The sequence below is a fragment of the Chanos chanos genome, chromosome 5, assembly GCF_902362185.1.
Source record: "Chanos chanos chromosome 5, fChaCha1.1, whole genome shotgun sequence".
NCBI lineage: Eukaryota > Metazoa > Chordata > Actinopteri > Gonorynchiformes > Chanidae > Chanos > Chanos chanos.
The window spans coordinates 13,464,551-13,483,468 of record NC_044499.1 but is presented as its reverse complement, the minus strand read 5'-3'; the positions used below and the strand labels follow the sequence as shown (position 1 = coordinate 13,483,468).

Genomic DNA, 18,918 nt, shown 5'->3' with positions numbered 1-18,918 from the left:
GTGAAAGGCCATAAAATTCCCTCTAAACATATAAATAGGTCTGCAAAAGAAATATTTTTGCCAGAATGTCTTTATTCATTGCATAGTAAATTCATAGCTGTCTGTTTTGTGCAGAGAGATGAGATGAAGCGCTCAGAAGGTATTGCAAAGGTCTGTCTGGCAACATTTGACTTGGATGTAGGCATTCATCTTCAGATCCTCACAATCAGACATTCTCATGCATTTCTGGAAGTGCCCGTCTGTTTAGGAAAATAGAAGAATGGCTGTATTTACAGTGAAGCTTCAACACATCTGGATATAGTGCATTTAAATGTGATCATAAATAGAAACATTATGTAGATATGTAGATTCACCATTTACTTCATCAGAAACACCTACCTTGGATCTACACTGAATGGCTGCTAAATGAGATATACTACCTTACAGGTATACAACAGAACATGTACAATTACAGACATACAATTACGCCCATCTGTTGCCATATACAGTTTGTTAGCCACCCTCTACCCCGCTCATCAGTGGTCGGAAACTGGACTGCTATTGACTGGATATTATTTGGCTGGCAGCCCATTCTCAGTACAGTAGTGACACTGACATGGCAGTGGAATGGCGGTGGGTATCACGCTGGTATGAGTGTATCAGACACAGCAGGACTGCTGGTTTTTATACATGTCAGTGACACTGCTGGGTTTAAAGTGGTCCACCACCCTAAAATAGCCAGTCATCAGCACTCCTGTAGTCAGAAAATGACCACTGATGAAGGGCTAGGTGGCAAGTTGGATGTTTCTAATAAAGTGGTTAATGAGTGTATGCAGTAAAGCAGTTGAATTCCCGTAGATTACATACAACAAATCAGTTTAACTCAAGTTGATACATACTAAAGCAAAATACACACACACATTTTATTTACTGTCTATCTTATGTGATTTTTGGGTGAGAATGACTAAGAGCTTAAAGTTCCCGGATATTGCTAGAACCTGGAGAAGATGACTGTGTGAGAAATTTCTGACCCTTACATGGAGCTCTATTGAACTTGGCTGCAGCACACGCATCTTTCTCTGGTTCACACCTTACTGCAGTGATTTCACAGGCTTCACCTGCCTTCCTGGGAGTACAGTGATGGCACTCCAGTGCAGAACCTACAAACCCACAAAATGTTTATCCATATGGATTCATACACACATTTGTAAACACATACACATACGCACAAACACAAACCATGCAGTCACACATTTTCCAGTAACTGTTTAGATGTGAAAACTGGACGTGAAAACCAAGTTACGAAAGAGAAAAGAAGAGTTTGCCTAAGTACAGGTGAATCACTTTGCATACACGTGTTGTTGAACTTGGCTGCATTTGAAGGGTGCAGTTAGGTTATTTCTACACAGACAAACGAATATAAAACTCACCACTAGTCACCACAAGCATAAAAACCAGAGCCAAAAGCAAGACCTTCATTATTCTGTTCAACAAAGCAGAATAAGATATTACATTTTTGTGGACATATTTCTAATTGATTTAGCTCACAGTCCAGTTCTTGGAAGTTGATGATTCAGTTTCAGTAATTGAGCAATAAGCATCAGGGTTGTTTTAGACTAAAGCCTGATTTCATACTAGCATTGTTTTAAAAATAAATCTGCTTATACAACTGGAAATCATATTGCAAAACTGTTCATAGTTTGCATTTTTATCAAAGAGAATCTTTAAAGGACTTACCCACCTGACTTTTACCTGATGTTCAATCAAACTCTTCACGTTTTCCTTATGTGTGAGACCTGCCCTTGCATTTAATGAATATGTCTACTTTTCCCCCAAAGGTTCAGTGACATCTGTGTGCAAACAATCCCTCCTTCATACAAAGTGTGCCCAATCTACTAAACGTCACACACATACATGGAGTACACGCTCATCAAACAGTATCTCTCAACTTTATGACTTTATGACTTTTTGACTTTATGACTCAACTTTAAGTGTGTGTGTGTGTGTGTGTGTGTGTGTGTGTGTGAGAGAGAGAGAGAGAGAGAGAGAGAGAGAAAGAGAGAGAGAGAGAGAGAGAGAGAGAGAGAGAGAGCTTTAAGTTGTGCAATATAGGGTACTTCTTCACAAAAGGAATTACATTCACTGTTTAAAGGGCAACATTGTTTGAAGACCAAACCCATGGAGATGTCTTAACTTAGGTACTCTATAAAATCTTAACAAGACAAGCTTTCATACTTTTACATACACAAAAGGTATCAACTATGAACAGGCATTAAGTCTTTAAATTAATTGTGGTTTTGCAACACAACAGGCTTGTGACACCTTATGTCTAAACAAATGTTAAAGTTTGATGTTTATGAAATGCTAGATTACACAAAAAGGTTTAATCTAGCTCTTATGTAACTACAGTTTCTCTGCTATTCCTTTAGTGCTCAATCACTGTTGATGAACTCATCATAGATAGGCTCTGTATGTTATTTCATTCATTTTCATCTCTGTGGTACAAATCAGTAAGTACATACATTTATTAAGCCAATCCATTAATCTTATAGGACAAACAGATGGTGATTTTTCTTGTTGACATAACTGTGACCATTATTTTTATCTGTTTAGTCACCAGAGCATTTATGTTTTGTCCATAATTGCCAAACTTATTCACAGCATGTTAGAATTCAGGTTGCACCATTCTTTAAGTTTAGTCTGCATTGCTGTTGGTCTATATTTAGTTGGGTGACATTTTAATCCCGTTGCTGTACTGTCTAGCATAAGACTACATAAATAAGTAATTTCATAAATGAATGTTCATGCAAATTTCTAAACACTGCTGGATTGCTGATTTTCTTTGGTTGCCAAAAGAAGGCATTAAATATTTTAAGTGCAGCTAAACGTTGCATTGCATCCCAACCATTAGCCAGCTGCAACAAGTGAGAGACTTGTTCATCCCAGTTAATTCAAATCATATGGTCATTGCCCACTACAGTAGCTCTATGGTGTTCACTGTCAATTATGATCAGTTCAGTAACCCAAACAGTCCGCTGCATAAAGATGTTCACCTCATGTCCCTAAACCTCATCCAAAGCACAAGCTGTTTTACCATTGTCTATCCCCTTCCCAGCCACCAAAGCCAAAGTCCAATATCAGCAGTGCCCAATATAAGGGAAATTGTCCATGAGGCGAAAACACTAAACCCTCTTTTGTGAGTCTTTTGTTAAAGAGATCGCGCGATACTGCCGCTGTCCCTATGGGCCATATATATCACAGTGTACAAGTTTTTCTCTGGTTGCTCTTTCACACTGCAGTAGCAAGTCTGGACAGCATCCCGTGGAAAAATGTCTCAGTACTCGGGAAAGGTGAGTACCACGCTCCATTTGGGAAAACCTCACATCCTAACACACACTTCCTGTCAGAAAAAAAAAAAAAAATACAACATGTTTCAGTGCTTCAGGGAGGGCTTACTTGTCAGTTCTGATCTAGGATCAGCTTCCCTTCCCCTGACCCTTTGCCTTAATCAAACAAGGAAAAAATGAGACTGGTTACAGGTCAACTATTAGGAGGTTCTACGAACTCCTAAATCAAACAAAGAAAACCCTATGTACACATATATACTGCAAGTAATTTTTCTTCTCCTAAATGCATTTTGATATAATTTTGTACACTGGTTGTTCTGCACATGAGTATAAGAGAGAAGAATATAAGAGAAACGTGTAGCTATTTAGCCCTTGCTACTTGAATGTGCTTTACTGCATATTTTACATTTAAAATGTAAAATATAGCTTCCCTTTCCAAGTAACAAATGTGGAGTTACTTCATACATTTTTCATGATTTCTGAGTACCGTGACAAATATTCTTTATAGCTGTTTCATCCAGCTAAATCCCCCCAACACTTTTTGTGTGCATATATCTCAGAGGGCATTATACAAAGCTGTTATGCATTAAACCCAATCCACCAACTAGTATAAATGAATACACAGAGGTGTTCCCTCACATCCAGTAATATCAGACCTATAAACACCAGCAGGAGAGGGCATAGTGGGATTGAACCCTGCCAGTCTGTTCAGCATTCACCAGTATTACAATGGTGGGCAAGATTATGGAAACTTTCTCCCTGCTTCATTTAGATAGTGTTTTATGAGGGAAAATGCTTCACTGGAAAGAGACTGGAGGTGTTTGGTGACTGTGACAACTTTGAAGACCGTGGTTTCATGAACCGGGTCAACTCCATCCGTGTGGAGAGTGGAGCCTGGGTTTGTTTTGATCACCCTGACTTTAAGGGCCAACAGTACATGCTGGAGCGTGGAGAATATCCAGAGTTCCAGCGCTGGAATGCCCACAATGATCACATGGGATCCTGCAGACCAATCAGAATGGTGAGCAAATTAAGCAGCACTAAAACACAGTACCTACAGCAACAAGATCATATTCTGGCATTTTGTAATGCTTCCCTCTTTAAGATTTTTAAGAGAAATGACAATTATCTCTCTAGATAAGCGCAAGAAGGTCAGATTACACTGTACCATAACACATGCAACGTGTTTCATATCAATATTCACAAGCAAAGAGAAATTATCTAAGTTTTTATTATATGCCCTATTGAACACCCTGAGAATCCAGTCTAACTGTGTTGCACAGTGTAAAATCCCAGACTATTTCTGTCAAAAACATCTCCCTTGCTCTTCATGCTCCTTAAAATTCACTGATTTTTATCAGAGCTGAACAAATGTAACCAATATGGGAGAAACCATTAGCTGACAGGAAGAAGCATGTGTGATTTCCACTGTTTTGTCTGCACAAGTCATTAAAGAGACAAGGGTGTAATATAAAAGAAAGCCACAAATAAACAACAGGAAGATACAAACAGGGAGAAAAGAGACTGGGTCCATAAAAGTTCTATCTGTGTGAGTGTCTTTATTCTCTGACAGCATGGCGAGCATTACAGGATGGAGATATTTGAGGCTCCTAACTTCACCGGACAGTGTATTGAAGTGTGTGATGACTGCCCCTTCCTACAAAGCCTAGGTCTTAACCAAAACTGCATCAACTCAATCAGAGTCTATGGAGATGGAGCGTAAGTCCTTAAATGTTTTAGAGCTGTTAGACTGAGATTAACTTACTTTAATACTTCACTGAGGTCAATTGTTACTATATAGCTGTTAAACCACTAACCTACTAGAAATTTTGTTGATGCTAAAGTCTTCCTCCCTCCCATCGGTTCAGCTGGGTGTTGTATGAGGAGCCAAACTTCCGTGGAAGTATGTACATTGTGGAGAGAGGGAACTACTGTACACACATGGAATGGCAGGCTCAGAACCCCAATATTCAGTCCATCCGCAGAGTGGTCAACTATTTCTAAACTTGGTACGGTGTAGCTGTCTGCACCGATCAAATCCCAACATCAGATGTCACTGCTCGGAGGTCAGGTACATTATATGACCTCTCAACATTATAACCTGGCAAAACATAACTCAACTTGGTTTATATGAAGGATGTGAATTATTTTTCTTAATTTCTATATAATAAAGTTGTAAAATAGTTTTTTAAAGAAATTAGCAAAGACATATTTTCTCTAATGCTTGTTCACTTTCAATTTGTATTTGTACTTAATGAGTTCAAATAAAAGCAACTAAGAAATTACTCTGTTATTATACTCCACATTAATTCTCGTATGAACAAATTTTCTTGTTTAAAGGAACAATGTGCTTTGCTTCTTCCTATCTTTAAAGATGGAGAAATACACTTTCCAAATCGACCCCTCCCTTGTCAGCAGTACACTCTGATGTTGACACTGCTGTTAAAAAGATGTCAGTGTTATTGAGCAAGAATTTCCCAACTACAGTGAACCCTGTTCAACACCCACCGGCCCAATGCTATCTATGTAAAATGTCTGTCATCCACACAATGGCACTTGCTCCAGCACAGAGAATTTATTACCATCCCATATCTAAATAGAAATTCCAAATATCAAGAATGTCATACTAACTACTCTTGTTATGTAAAAGTGTGGTGTACCCATAGTTTGGACTATCTATCTATCTATCTATCTATCTATCTATCTATCTATCTATCTATCTATCTATCTATCTATCCATCTATTTACTGTTGACATCAAATTAATGTGAGAACAGCATCACAAAACCTACTTGGATTAGACATAGGCCTGATGGCCTAATGTATTCTCACACTTGCAGAACAGTGAGTCTTTGTGCTTGGCAGGATGAGCGGGGAATATCCTGAATTTGTTCATGACAGCTGAACATCCGGGAGTCTGAAGGAGAAGAAATGGATTTTTCCTTCAGAAGTTTTGTCAACAGGAGGGAGCAGAGTGGACAAAGAGGTGACCTCTGGGGTCAAGCATATTGAGAGTTCTTTCACCCTCTTTGTGTTGCTCTGAGTAATGAACAGGCTGCTCAAAAATCACTGAAAAGGCATGTGTTCTCTTGAGCTTTCCTTGTTTCATTTTTCAGTTACATTTTACAAGGAAAATGGAAAATGATCTGTTTTCTTCTGTTTTTTGTCACAACCCCATTTAAAATGTCATGTAGTGATTTAGTTATTTTTAACAATCAAACAGATTTAAAAAAAAGGCTAATCATGTCGCAAATTATATTAATCACCTCTGAGAAAACGTAATTAAGTAATTGCTTGTCTTCTTGAAAGACTGAATATTCAAATAAATCGATAAATTATCTAGATTTCTCTCCTGGCATGCGAACATCCGGGTTTCCCCGCTGGCAGTGCTGTTGGTAGCTCGGCATTCAGAAGCCATTTTGGACGCGGTTCAGTTTTTCGCATGTCAATTCCAGCCTCCATCCTACCGCTGCGTAGTGTGCTTTTGCTACTACAATGAAAAGAAGAGAAATTCTTTGACAAACGGTGCGCCATAAAGTTTCTCCTGTGTTGACAGACAACGTTGGTATCGTCTCACAAACAAGTAATTTTAAATTCGTTTAGCGTCATGGATTTTTAAGCCGCTTCTCGCATTTCAAGCCGAACAATTGTGTGTTGAAGAGAGCCTATTGACAAACTCGTAGCGCTGAGATCTGTTGGAGGCCCCAGATCGCTTGAGCTCATGTGGTGGGGGCAAATTTTATCCTTAAATGCTTTCAGTGGAAAAACTGACAGAAAGAACAACGCTTCTCCCTCACTGAAGGAATATGTTTAATCCCTGGCTGACCTCTGCACTTATTTGGGGAAGTTTGTGTGCAGGTAAGTGGTCAGCTAACGTTCATTGTTAGGGGTGGTTTGGTACCTTATCCAACGAACTACTCTTGATGCATGACTGACACAATTCAGTATGCGAAACATAAAATCAGTTCGTGTTTGATCAGATTAGTGAATAACTCTGCCCTTCATATCTGGTGCGATATCTACTGCAAATTTACAAATTTCAGTGTTTACTTAAGGTCAGTGCTTCGTTTCAGTGGTTATTTATCACTCATCACGGCTAGTGTTTTCTTTTGTGACTGCGCCTATCACTCGAGAGGTTTCGTGAGATGTATTTGCTTTTTCAGTTATAAATAGACTTTTCTTCTTTTGTAAGTGTCTGTGAGTGAGTGAGGGATCATTTTAGGTTTGGCATCGAAGGTTAAACATTCACTGCTGTGACAACGAAGGTTTCATACTTTATATAACGTGTTGGCTTTTGTAACATGTTGAGAGGGGAGTCAGATACACTAAACCATTGGCAAAACGTCTTATTTTTGTTGTCATCAAAACATTTTTGTCACAGTCCCGAGGAGCTATGATATTTAACAGCGAAGTGATGCGTCGGTAACTTGCTGAATAATTCACTCCGAGAATGCATCTTGTAGCATTATCCTCTTGTTCTGTGACATTAAATAAAGTTATCTTGTGAAAGTGTTAAGTAAATACCGTTTGAATTTCAAAGAACTTATAACTCTGCCTTGTTGAATACGAATGTTTACATCAGTACCCACGTGAAACACTGTCCAAAGGCGACCGTACTTCTATTCGTCCTTGATCGGTAATTTTTTTTTCTCCTGAAACATTTTTTACCCCTGATAATTACTCGGTTAAACGAATTTCGTTCACTTTACATTTTATACTATCATCCACTGCCTATAATGTAGGATGGAGAACTCTTAGTTGTGTTATATATCGGAAAGTGTTTCAGACAGACAATAGGTAAATGTCTCTCAGTCTTAGGAGATGATGGTTTGCAGTTGAGCCATTAACATGGTTTTGTGTCCGTGCAGGTGGGGAAAGGCCATATCAATGCAAAAGGATTCTTGCGGATTTCAGTAGCTCTGTGTGGGCTTTAAGTTAACAGCAGTGATGTAGTCAACACGGGGTGAGGGCTGGGGTATAGAAAGTATGAGCCTTTTAGGGGGTCTTGTGGTGTTTGTGTGTGTGTGTGGGGATGTAGGATTGGACGGGAGGGGGTTGGGTCCTAAGGCCTGAGGCTGATCATTGCAATATTCTCATCACATGACCACTGATTTCACTAACAACATAGAAGGTCAGTTGTAGTGAATTTTCAGTAGTTGTGAAATTTCAAAATGGCAAATGTTGCAAGCATAAATATGTAAGGAAGTGCATACCATGAACAATAACATGGTAACAGGCCTCCTACCATCTTGTGTGTGTGCGTGTATGGTGAGTTTGCGCGTGTGTGTGTGTGTGTTCAGGGTGGGTGAGGGTTAGTGAGTAGGTGGGTTTCCACTGGGGGGATGGGCAGCCCTTAGTAAAGAGGAAGATTTAAAGGACCATGCAATGTTTTTTTTCTTGAGGTAATGTTGTATTTGATAGAAACATTAATGTTCTCCATGGTGACTTTATTATGAGATGTATCCCTCTGAGAGAGATTTTATTATCATTTGGTTAATGTGCTGGGATAATCATTTTATCCAAGGAAGCTCTCCTCTCATACTTGATTTAGCTTGCTTGATGTAAACATCACTATAGGATCTCTGACCCAATTCTGTGTCCATTTGAGCTATAACATGCTGTACAGTAGGCTTCCCATTGACATTTTCATAAACACATAATCATGCTTTTCAGCTTCTGAAGGCCAGAATTCTTCATAATGAATTGTACATTATGGTTCTTAATTCAAGCATTGGTTTTTTGACCAACTGAACCTTTGTAACATGCTATTAATATGAGATGCGTCACACAGAATTTTCATTAGTAATTGCTAGGTTTCCTTTACAACTCCAACACAGAAAATTGCTTTATATTCTGAAATGATTTCACATCTCTGAGTATGGTTTACTGTAATTTAGAATGGTCTTTGGTTGTGCCATTGTTCTTTTTTTTGATTGATGGATAGAGAATGATTCATGTTTACATAACGTGGATTACATTGAAACATCTGCATGTTTTCATTTCAATTGCGTGGGTTGTTTCAGCTTAAGAAAGTTGGCATGCAATATGCCATTGTGGTCAGACAGAGAGGCTCATCCAAGAGTAGTGAATTAACTGTTGATAGATTATAGATGGAGAGATTAGTCCTTCATAGTAGGGTAACCTTTGGGCTTTGTCTTTGTGGTCCTCTGCACTACTAAATTTTTTGATGTGGAAACTCAGATGGGGGGCGGGAATCACCACAGTTAGACACATTAGAGAGGCATTTGATGCCTTTGAGGTCAGAGCATGTGCTGGATTGTTATTTAATATGTAGTTTAGAGTAGAATAACAGAGAGCAATGCTGTGAATGGTACACATGACCTCTCTGTCTCTGTCTCTCTCTCTTTTTCTTTCTTTCTGTCTTTCTTTCTTTCTTTCACTCTCAGGACCCAGTCGGGGGGAGGTGGGGACCAGAGAGTGTGTTTACTACAATGATAACTGGCGAACAGAAAGGACCAATCAGAGCGGTCTGGAGCGATGTGAGGGAGAAAAAGACAAGAGGCTACACTGCTACGCTTCCTGGCTCAATTCATCTGGAACCATCCGCCTGGTCAAGAAGGGTTGCTGGCTAGATGATTTCAACTGCTATGACAGGTAATCAGATGTGTATCTTTTCCCAGAAGGCATTTAATTTGAGCTTTCATCACAACATAGTCTATAAAAAGCTCTGTGAAGCCACTGGCTGTTTAGCTTGTGTTAAATAAATATGAAATAAATGCATTGTGTTAAACTTGAATAAAAAGGAGTTCATATCTGTATGTGCATGATCTGTGTGTGTGTGAGTAGGCAGGAGTGTGTGGCCACAGAAGAGAGTCCTCAGGTGTTTTTCTGCTGCTGTGAGGGGAACTACTGCAATGAGAGATTCACCCACCTGCCTGATATTGTCGGACCCCCAGGTCAGTGCACACATACCTGCTTTTGTTTTTGTTTTGTGTGTGTGTTTGTGAGAGAGACAGTTACATGGAACTTAAACATTTCTCATGTTTCAAGTGATCACAATATTTGATAATTGACTGCTGGAGTATACACATGTATTTGATGATTTTGGGATAGTTGGTGAAAATGCAAAGAGAGTTCTTATGCATGTTGAACAGTTCTGTTGAGGACGTACAGTTAGGTTGCCAGGAGCTCACTGAATGAAAATTTCTGACTGTAACCCATTCTCAAAATCTCAAACTTTACACTCCCCCTTCTCTTCCTTGTGTGTCCCTCCAGTGAAGATCCAGCCTCCGAGGCCAGCCCCGTCTTTGTTGGGTGTGCTGGTCTACTCTCTCCTGCCTTTAGCTATCCTCTCCCTGGCTCTGGTGCTAGCCTGCTGGACCTACCATCAGCGCAAACCCCCTTATGGCCATGTGGACATCAGTGAGGTCGGTCTCCAGCAAGCTCAGCCAAGAGGCAAAGCAGTGGCCATAGCTAGACTCAGCACAGTAACACAATCCCACCATATCTGTTATTCAGAAATTAGCAGTAAACGTAGTCATATACCATACATCATGTTGCTGTGATTCTTCTTAGCAGAATATTTCACAAAATCAATATTTCTGATTCTGTGGTCTGATTTCCGGTTCTGATCTGTTAGGATCCGGGACCAGCTCCCCCATCCCCTCATGTGGGGCTGAAGCCTCTGCAGTTGCTGGAGATTAAAGCTAGAGGGCGCTTTGGCTGTGTGTGGAAGGCCCAGTTACTCAGTGAATATGTGGCAGTGAAGATCTTCCCCATTCAGGTTAGTCTGTGCCTAGTCACTATTAGTGGTTGACAGAACACTGACCACTTTGATCTCGGAGAGAGGTATTTGCTATGTGTTTATTTTTCCTTTTTTTGGATCAAGCAAGTAAAAAAAAAATCTTATGAAGGATAATATCATCTGTGTGGTGCGATTTAAATCAAAACTATGGCAGCCAATCACCGACATGCCTCTTATGTATGTGTGTCTGTCTGGAATTCTCTTAGGGGATACATTTAAAGATCGGAGCAAAAGTGACAAGGTCATTAGTGAAAAGGCAAAAAATGATCTTGTTGTAGTTATTATACATCTCATTTTTAAGGTAACCGGACAGATTTGTGGTGGCATGGATTTTTAACTATATCATCCAGCCCTAGTCACTGCTGTGCATGGCCACTGATTTAAGAGGTGATCAAGGATGCCGTGAATGGGACTGGAGATGCTTATAGTGTGTGTGTGTGTGTGTGTGTGTTTTTGTGTACAGGATAAACAGTCGTGGCAGAACGAGAGAGATATATACCTCACAGAGGGGATGCGACATGAGAACCTCCTGCGGTTTATCTCAGCAGAGAAGCGAGGGAGCAACCTCCAAATGGAACTGTGGCTCATCACTGAGTTTCATGAGAGGGTGAGTCCCAGTCTGCCAGTCCATCCATCCATCCATCCATCCATCCATCCCTCCATCCATCCATATGTTAAACTGGCTTGTGTGTGTGTGTGTGTGTGTGTGTGTGTGTGTGTGTGTGTGTGTGGGAACAGGGCTCTCTAATGGATTATCTGAAGGGTAATGTGGTGAACTGGGCTGAGATGTGTCATATTGCTGAGAGTATGTCCCGAGGCCTGGCCTACCTGCACGAGGACCAGCCTTACCGAGCTGAGGGACCCAAGCCTGCCATTGCACACAGGTGACACACACGTGCCTCAGGCATAGCAAACATACAGCAACATACAGCTTTATAAACACCTCAAATCATGCTTCAGCACCTGGGTTGACACACTCATTACAGGACACTGAACAATTATTCATTTTCCATAACGATGGAAGAAATTCTGATTTCTTGTGTCATAATAATGAGTGGAACTTGATTCTCGCAGGGACTTCAAGAGCAAGAATGTGTTGGTGAGGACAGATCTGACTGCTGTGATTGGAGACTTTGGGCTTGCTGTGCGCTTTGAACCTGGAAAACCCCCAGGAGATACTCATGGCCAGGCAAGGAGACAACACACAGTATACACACATCTACACACACACGGCACAAATGGAAAGCCATCAGTCACTACCATGCACCCACTACTGCTTTGTAATAAAGTTCACTAGTTGTTTGCATCCTGTGACTTTTCATTAATCGGTGGGGTGTTCCAGAGAGCGGGTTTAGTGAAAACTCAGAGTTAGTTAACTCAGAACAAGTAGTAAACCTTCTAATAGAAGAGCCCTTTGGCTTTGTTTTGCTAGGAGACTGAAGCCATAGGGCTCTTCTATTAGGAGGTTTACTACTTTTCACTAAAACCCGCTTTCTGGAATACCCCCCCTGACCAAACTGATAATGAAAACACACATTTGTGCACATTAATGGAGGTCACACAAAAGCTGTTTAAGACTTACAGAGGGGAGGATCATCCTACTTCTCATAGTTGAGTTTTGAATTGTAGCTTTGCCACAATTTGTGAGAAAAAGGAGGAAAATCACAAATCTCATCAAACAACTTTCTGCTAAATAATGTTTGAATTGGTGCAGCTTCTCCCCTCAGGCTGAGGTAGGGCTCAGTAATGTGACTGAGAGCTAAGGCTTGTGTCTATGCCCCGTTTCAGGTGGGCACCAGGCGTTACATGGCTCCAGAGGTGCTGGAGGGGGCCATAAACTTCCAGAGAGATGCCTTCCTGAGGATTGACATGTACGCCCTTGGCCTGGTGCTCTGGGAGTTGGTGTCTCGCTGCACCGCTGCAGACGGTGAGTGTCTCAAAGCTTAGTCATTTAAAGTGAAACCAGTCTCACCTCACAGTGTGGTTTCTCTTCAACCAGTTTTCTTACCACATTACAATATGTAGTCCTCTCAGATTAGATTTCACTATTGCTATGATGCTCAGTAAACGAGTATCTCTCCGATAGCCAGTCCTTTTTTTTAAATGATCTGAATTATGACATGTAGTCCTCTCAGTTTTTTTGACACCATGTGGACCAGGCTAATGTTACGTGCTTCTATCACTCTCAGGTCCAGTGGATGAGTATCTTTTGCCCTTTGAGGAGGAGATCGGGCAGCATCCGTCCCTGGAGGACCTGCAGGACGTGGTGGTCCATAAGAAGATGAGGCCAGTCTTTAAGGATTGCTGGCTAAAGCATCGGGTGAGTGAGGCTTTACAGAGCAGCTTCAGTGGGGACAAATGATGCACTATTTTAGTCTGTCATTCAGATAAACAGTGTAGAGAAATACAGCCTTAATATTATGCTTCTGACTGAACGTCGGTGATTTGATTCAAAATTACAAGCACCACAGACATGTTCAGGACATTTTTGAATATTTATTATTATAATACTAAAAAGAATTTTTGAACATTGATGCACAGGTCGTCTTGATGGATTTTTTTGTTTGTTTGTTTGTGTACCATTTGGCTCTGAGCTGTATCTTTTTTTCTTTTTTTTTTCCCTCTGCTCTTTCATAATACTTTTTTGGGTTTTTGTCTAACTTCTTGTCCTCTCCACTCTCTTCCACAACCTCCTGTGTGCTCTCCTCACCCCCTCCTCCGTGCGGCCTGTGTAATCCACTACCTGTGTGCTCTCCTCACCCCCTCCTCCGTGCCGCCTGTGTAATCCACTACCTGTGTGCTCTCCTCACCCCCTCCTCCGTGCCGCCTGTGTAATCCACTACCTGTGTGCTCTCCTCACCCCCTCCTCTGTGTCGCCTGTGTCATCCACTACCTGTGTGCTCTCCTCACCCCCTCCTCCGTGCGGCCTGTGTAATCCACTACCTGTGTGCTCTCCTCACCCCCTCCACCGTGCCGCCTGTGTCATCCACTACCTGTGTGCTCTCCTCACCCCCTCCGCTGTGCCGCCTGTGTCATCCACTACCTGTGTGCTCTCCTCACCCCCTCCGCTGTGCCGCCTGTGTCATCCACTACCTGTGTGCTCTCCTCACCCCCTCCTCTGTGCCGCCTGTGTCATCCACTACCTGTGTGCTCTCCTCACCCCCATGCTCCGTGCGGCCTGTGTCATCCACTACCTGTGCGGCGGGCTGTAGGGTCTGGGCCCGTTGTGTGAGACAATAGAGGAATGCTGGGATCACGACGCAGAGGCCCGCCTGTCCGCAGGCTGCGTGGAAGAACGTATCAGTCAAATCGCCAGGGTAACCAACAGCAACAACACTACCTCAGATTGCTTGGTCTCTGTGGTAACCTCTATCAGCGACACAGACCCTCCACCCAAAGAGGCCAGTACCTGAGTTTCCTCGCCAAACAAGGAATAAGCACCAGTGACTGCAGCATAAGAAATTTATTTCCTCTTCTCTTCAACTGAGTGGACGACTCAGAATTTCTCTTCTAATGTGAATGGAGCTGCTAATTTTAATAAATTTTTTTTTTATTTTGCAGTATTTCTGGATTGACATAACCAGCACACTCTCTACTGTATTTCTTCCACTTGGAAGGCACAAAAAAAGTCAAATGACTGAAATCTTAAGGGCATTCAGAATTCAAGTGACTGATTCACAGTGCTGGGATGTCAAACATGTTACCTCATCAGTTGATTTTTAAAGGAAGTTTTTTTTTGTTTTTTTTTAATCTGCCTCCACTCCTCATGTACCTCCATCCAAAGGACTTCCTGTGAAAACTACACTCCTCAATTTGTCCACCGTCTTGATTGTCCAGTGTCTTGGATGCTGCAGATCAGATCAGGGGAGGAAACTGAAGACTGTTACACATAATTACCCTTGCTTGAGAAATGGCAGACTTCATTTTGTATTCAGTGATCTTTTTGAAAATGAATTCTTCTCAAATCTTTTGCGCAAAGTGAATTGTTTTGTATTGTCCTGAGGGCAGTGGAAAAACACTGGAAATCAAAAGCAGCGGGACTGACTTTTTGTTTTTGTTGTTTTGTTTTTTTTTCTTAAAGTGCATCCACGGGTCAGAATTATTTAGACTGTTTGTAGCATAGAACCAGCAGGTCCTTTTAGCGTAGGAATGACAAATATGGCACTCACATGACTAGCATTGCATCAGTGGTTTAGTCTCTCACGGTTTTTTCGGCTGGTTTTAGCATAGTGTTTACCTGTAAGGGAATGGAACGTGATCATATTGTGTCTTTCAATAGTGATTTTGTTCTTCTCTCTTTATAGAGAAAAGGCTTGTAGCATCAGGACAGTGTCTTGTCTTAGCATTTACTGGACTTCCCAGGTACATGCAGTCTCATTTTGTGTGTGTGTGTGTGTGCGTGTGTGTGTGATATAAAGTGTGAAAGTTTCAATAGGGTTTAAAGAGATTTGATGATATTCACATCTTGCCACAACAGACCTCTATAGCCTCAGTACAATAGAGAGCTTTTTTTTTTTTTTTTTTTTTTTTTTTTGCAGCTGCAATAACTCAGCCATTTGGAAAGACTATATGTCCAAAGTGCTGCTCTGTCAGCCCGGGAAAAGTACTCCCTCCTGTGTTTTATTTTCATAACCAGAGGTGGTTTGATGATTTTTTTTTTTTTTGCGCCTGAATGGGCAGTTTTCAGGAATCACAGGAGTATCTTGTTTTGTTTTGTTTTGTTTTATCAGTGTAATGAGAGGACAGATTATCAGAAAACTTTCTCAGTGAAGTACAGCTTCATAACATTGTGACCTCAAAGATTAGACATACCTCAGAATTTCTATAAAAAGTCTCTTATAGGTTTTTTTTTTTTTTTTTTGGTTTTTTTTTTCCGGTGGTGTTTTGTTGGATTAGTACTTTATTTGTATTTGTTTTGTTAGGTCTAATTTAACGATGGCTGCTTTTAATACAAAAGAGATTTTTTTCTTTTTTTTAAAGAAGCACTCCTGTTTTATTTGATATTTGAACTACTCGTGTAGGACACAGGGGTGAAGACAAAAGGTGCTTGTGCAGTTTGGGAGTGGCCTCTAAAGGGTACCTCATTTGAGTTTTATTAATTGTCTGGTACCTTAAAGGAGTGTATACCTCATTTAAACCTCATTTATTAAGAGTTATCAGGAAATATCCCTATCTTTTCTTTTTAGCAGATATGTTTGTGTTTTTTTAAATCTGTGTTTGTGTAATCTGTGTAGTTTGCTGTATCTTCAGCCCTCACCCAGTCTCTGTCAGGTTAACCTAACATATTCCTGCTGATCAGATTAGGGATTTTGAATGTTGCTCATCAAATACCACAATGAACACACATCTTGTTTTAGCCTGATAATTTGTGCGTTGTATTAGCTGCAGGCAGGCAAACTGTCGGAGTCATTACAGTTTCATTTGGCAACTCAATTTATCACACACCTCAGAACTAGCAAGAGAGATAAAATTATGCACCTTGACGATTGATAATTAATGGATGACTATAGGATGTCCTAGTGTTTAGGGAGAATTCTGAGAAATTTGTGTGTTTTGTTTTGTTTTGAATTTGTCATTTACAGTTGCTAATACAATGGTAATTTTTTTCTTTTAAGTCCCCCTTTGGCCTCAGCAGATTCGTATGATGTTGCCTCATTCAGTATTGTATTTAGTTTACTGTTACATGGTTTTTACATAATATGAAGTCTTTATATTGAGCCAATATGAATCTCCTTCTTTTCAAAGGCTGGAAGAGTCTTCTAGGTAGGGGTGTGTCTGTGCACCTTTGTGAGTGTGTGAGTGAGTGAGTGTGTGTGTGTGTGTGTGTATGTAGGGGTGCATTTTTATGTTTGTTTTTTTTTTTCTTTATTTTCTCCCTTCACTAACTTGTATATTCTGTTGGGTTTGTTGAGTAGACGGTTCCCCAAAGGTCTTAATGTTTTTGGTTTGTTTTTTCATTTGTTTGTTTGTTTGTTTTTTGTAAATCTATGAAAACCACAATATTCCTGTATAATAGTTTTGATCCTCTGCATTAATTGTGCGTTTCAGTGTGATCCCATATTGCCCTCTCTAAGTGTGTCCGTTTCCTGCGTTGCATAAAGTCCTGCGACAGCAGAAAGTAAGTGAAGTGGTTTTAGATGAGTCCAGAGTGCATGTTCAGATGCCATATCCCTGTACTACTGAATGCCTTCCTCTTCTCTCTCCCATGAGCTAGGACATACTGATCCTCTCAAGGAGCCAAAATTTGACTTGATTTCAATAAAGCTGATCATTGTTTTCGCTCTCATTTAACATTCTGTTGCTTTCTCATCTGCTGTCAGTAGTGTCTCTTCATCTCATATTCCCGGGTCGTTGGTGTCACCTAACAGTCAAGCTTGGTTAAGCTTTTACTGTGTCTCTGCAGTACTTCTTCAAAGTACATAAGAGCTACATAGCAGAACTCAGAGCTTCTTAGATGTACAGAAATGTCAAAATACCAAGCATGAGACATTCATAAACAGCAGTGTACAGTGTTGATGAATGTCTCATTGCGTTCCTTTGTACTTGGCCGTGAGGTCAACGACCGCCTTTATTTTAGACCAGTATCTGACCAGCGTAAGGAGGATGCCATTCACATCAGTCCACGTTAACTGTCATACCAAGTATGAAAGATCATGTCCAAACATACCCATCAGTTTCACATTAGAATTCAAGAGGTATTTTAAAAATGACTTCACTCTCAAGCATTGAAATTTCCAGTTTATATTGTGAAGCTCAGTAAACTGAGCTCAAGTTGTTAGTCGTTTGATTTTCTTAATTGTGCTTGCAAAGTTGGCTGAGTGGCTGTGCACTTCAACAAAGCTGCTTCTTTAAAGGAAAAAAACCTACTAATCTCTCCTTGTTTAGGTAAAGGTTTACTACAAGTTAGCCGCTTTAAATTAGAGTGGTTAGACACGCCAGTATTATTAAAGGACAATTCGAAGTTGGCATTCAAACCTTTTTAAAACACTGCTTTTCATGTTCTATCTGCTTATCTCATGCTATGTTCTGGACAATCACCTCCTAAGTGAAAGAGAAACTCTGGGAAATGTCTGTTATTCACACAAAGCTTTGGCATTTGTTTCTGTGGTCAGCTCCTGTGCTATTAGCCAAGGTCAGAGCAATGTTATAATACAGATCAGTATTTTAGTTTGGGTTGCCATTTCAATTCATCCACATTTAAGTGTATGTCACCAAACATGGGAGAGTAAAAAGGGGGCATTTTGTTTTCTTAAACACATCTTTACATGGACATGAATAAACCTCAGGATGAATTTAAACTCAGGTGCAAACTGTGGTGGTCATGATATTTTCATCAGCTGGAAGTCTACAGAGCATTTGTACATTCAGTTTAACCCATTCAAGTGAAGTGGGTTTATGGTGAAACCACTTTTTTTCATTTATTCCTGGTTGATGCTGTAAAAAATAATAAATAAATAATCTAAAAGCTAAAAGATTCCGGTTCAGGTGTTCTTAGATGTCAAATGTCTCATTTATACCAAGAAACTTGGTTTTGACATTTAGTGCTTGTGCCTCACAGGGTTAATGATAAATCTGTGTGTGTGTGTGTGTGTGTGTGTGTACAGTAGTAAGAAAATGGAGTTGGGAACCATGGTGTATTCATATGAAGATTTTTTTTCCTGAAAGTTATACCATCTTGAAAAAAAAAAACCAGTGCTCTAGATGATTCCTGTGTTGGCGTTATTATCCCAACAAATCTCATTGAATCTCTTTTTCTTTTTTTACAGAATTCATGGTAATTTCCATTTTTTGACTTCAAGACAAAGAGTTTGTTTGAATGTAGTGTGTG

At 40.4% G+C, this 18,918-nt stretch overlaps 3 protein-coding genes across 6 annotated transcripts; 2 read left to right on the top strand and 1 right to left on the bottom strand.

Moving 5' to 3' along the window:
• Nucleotides 1-52: 52 nt before the first annotated feature.
• Nucleotides 53-1,864, bottom strand: ly97.3 (lymphocyte antigen 97, tandem duplicate 3). Of its 2 annotated transcripts, none has more exons than XM_030773333.1 (4): nucleotides 1,721-1,864; nucleotides 1,410-1,462; nucleotides 1,017-1,139; nucleotides 53-239 (listed from the first exon to the last, which is right to left on the bottom strand). In XM_030773333.1, exons 2-4 carry the CDS (start codon nucleotides 1,456-1,458, stop codon nucleotides 133-135), a joined length of 279 nt encoding a protein of 92 aa, XP_030629193.1. In that variant the 5' UTR covers nucleotides 1,459-1,462; nucleotides 1,721-1,864; the 3' UTR covers nucleotides 53-132. The 2 variants fall into 2 exon arrangements, with proteins under 2 accessions (XP_030629193.1, XP_030629194.1); XM_030773334.1 differs by having other exon boundaries at nucleotides 1,717-1,833.
• Nucleotides 1,865-2,165: 301 nt separating this feature from the next.
• Nucleotides 2,166-5,503, top strand: crygn1 (crystallin, gamma N1). 2 transcript variants are annotated; one of them, XM_030775579.1, is made up of 5 exons: nucleotides 2,166-2,177; nucleotides 3,279-3,329; nucleotides 4,099-4,347; nucleotides 4,900-5,045; nucleotides 5,195-5,503. In XM_030775579.1, the coding sequence occupies exons 2-5, from the start codon at nucleotides 3,309-3,311 to the stop codon at nucleotides 5,328-5,330; spliced, it is 552 nt and encodes a 183-aa protein (XP_030631439.1). In that variant the 5' UTR covers nucleotides 2,166-2,177; nucleotides 3,279-3,308; the 3' UTR covers nucleotides 5,331-5,503. The 2 variants fall into 2 exon arrangements, with proteins under 2 accessions (XP_030631439.1, XP_030631440.1); XM_030775580.1 differs by lacking the exon at nucleotides 2,166-2,177 and adding an exon at nucleotides 2,456-2,489.
• A 1,562-nt stretch (nucleotides 5,504-7,065) lies between these two features.
• On the top strand, nucleotides 7,066-14,503 carry acvr2bb (activin A receptor type 2Bb). Of its 2 annotated transcripts, none has more exons than XM_030773327.1 (11): nucleotides 7,066-7,183; nucleotides 9,733-9,940; nucleotides 10,133-10,242; nucleotides 10,562-10,713; nucleotides 10,926-11,069; nucleotides 11,554-11,697; nucleotides 11,829-11,974; nucleotides 12,165-12,279; nucleotides 12,879-13,017; nucleotides 13,280-13,410; nucleotides 14,303-14,503. In XM_030773327.1, exons 1-11 carry the CDS (start codon nucleotides 7,132-7,134, stop codon nucleotides 14,501-14,503), a joined length of 1,542 nt encoding a protein of 513 aa, XP_030629187.1. In that variant the 5' UTR covers nucleotides 7,066-7,131. The 2 variants fall into 2 exon arrangements, with proteins under 2 accessions (XP_030629187.1, XP_030629188.1); XM_030773328.1 differs by having other exon boundaries at nucleotides 10,133-10,248.
• The last annotated feature ends 4,415 nt before the right edge of the window (nucleotides 14,504-18,918 follow it).

What these genes read in the sequence shown, in the direction of transcription:
- acvr2bb (XM_030773328.1), top strand. Translation starts at nt 7,132, where the DNA reads ATGTTTAATCCCTGGCTGACCTCTGCACTTATTTGGGGAAGTTTGTGT. An exon ending in TCACTGAGTTTCATGAGAGG is followed by an intron (nt 11,698 to 11,828) that starts GTGAGTCCCAGT and finishes GTGTGGGAACAG; the next exon opens with GGCTCTCTAATGGATTATCT. An exon ending in TCGCTGCACCGCTGCAGACG is followed by an intron (nt 13,018 to 13,279) that starts GTGAGTGTCTCA and finishes TATCACTCTCAG; the next exon opens with GTCCAGTGGATGAGTATCTT.
- ly97.3 (XM_030773333.1), bottom strand. Translation starts at nt 1,458, where the DNA reads ATGAAGGTCTTGCTTTTGGCTCTGGTTTTTATGCTTGTGGTGACTAGT. An exon ending in TATGCTTGTGGTGACTAGTG is followed by an intron (nt 1,140 to 1,409) that starts GTGAGTTTTATA and finishes GTGGGTTTGTAG; the next exon opens with GTTCTGCACTGGAGTGCCAT. An exon ending in CAAGTTCAATAGAGCTCCAT is followed by an intron (nt 240 to 1,016) that starts GTAAGGGTCAGA and finishes TTTCCTAAACAG; the next exon opens with ACGGGCACTTCCAGAAATGC.
- crygn1 (XM_030775579.1), top strand. Translation starts at nt 3,309, where the DNA reads ATGTCTCAGTACTCGGGAAAG. An exon ending in TGTCTCAGTACTCGGGAAAG is followed by an intron (nt 3,330 to 4,098) that starts GTGAGTACCACG and finishes TGCTTCATTTAG; the next exon opens with ATAGTGTTTTATGAGGGAAA. An exon ending in CCTGCAGACCAATCAGAATG is followed by an intron (nt 4,348 to 4,899) that starts GTGAGCAAATTA and finishes ATTCTCTGACAG; the next exon opens with CATGGCGAGCATTACAGGAT.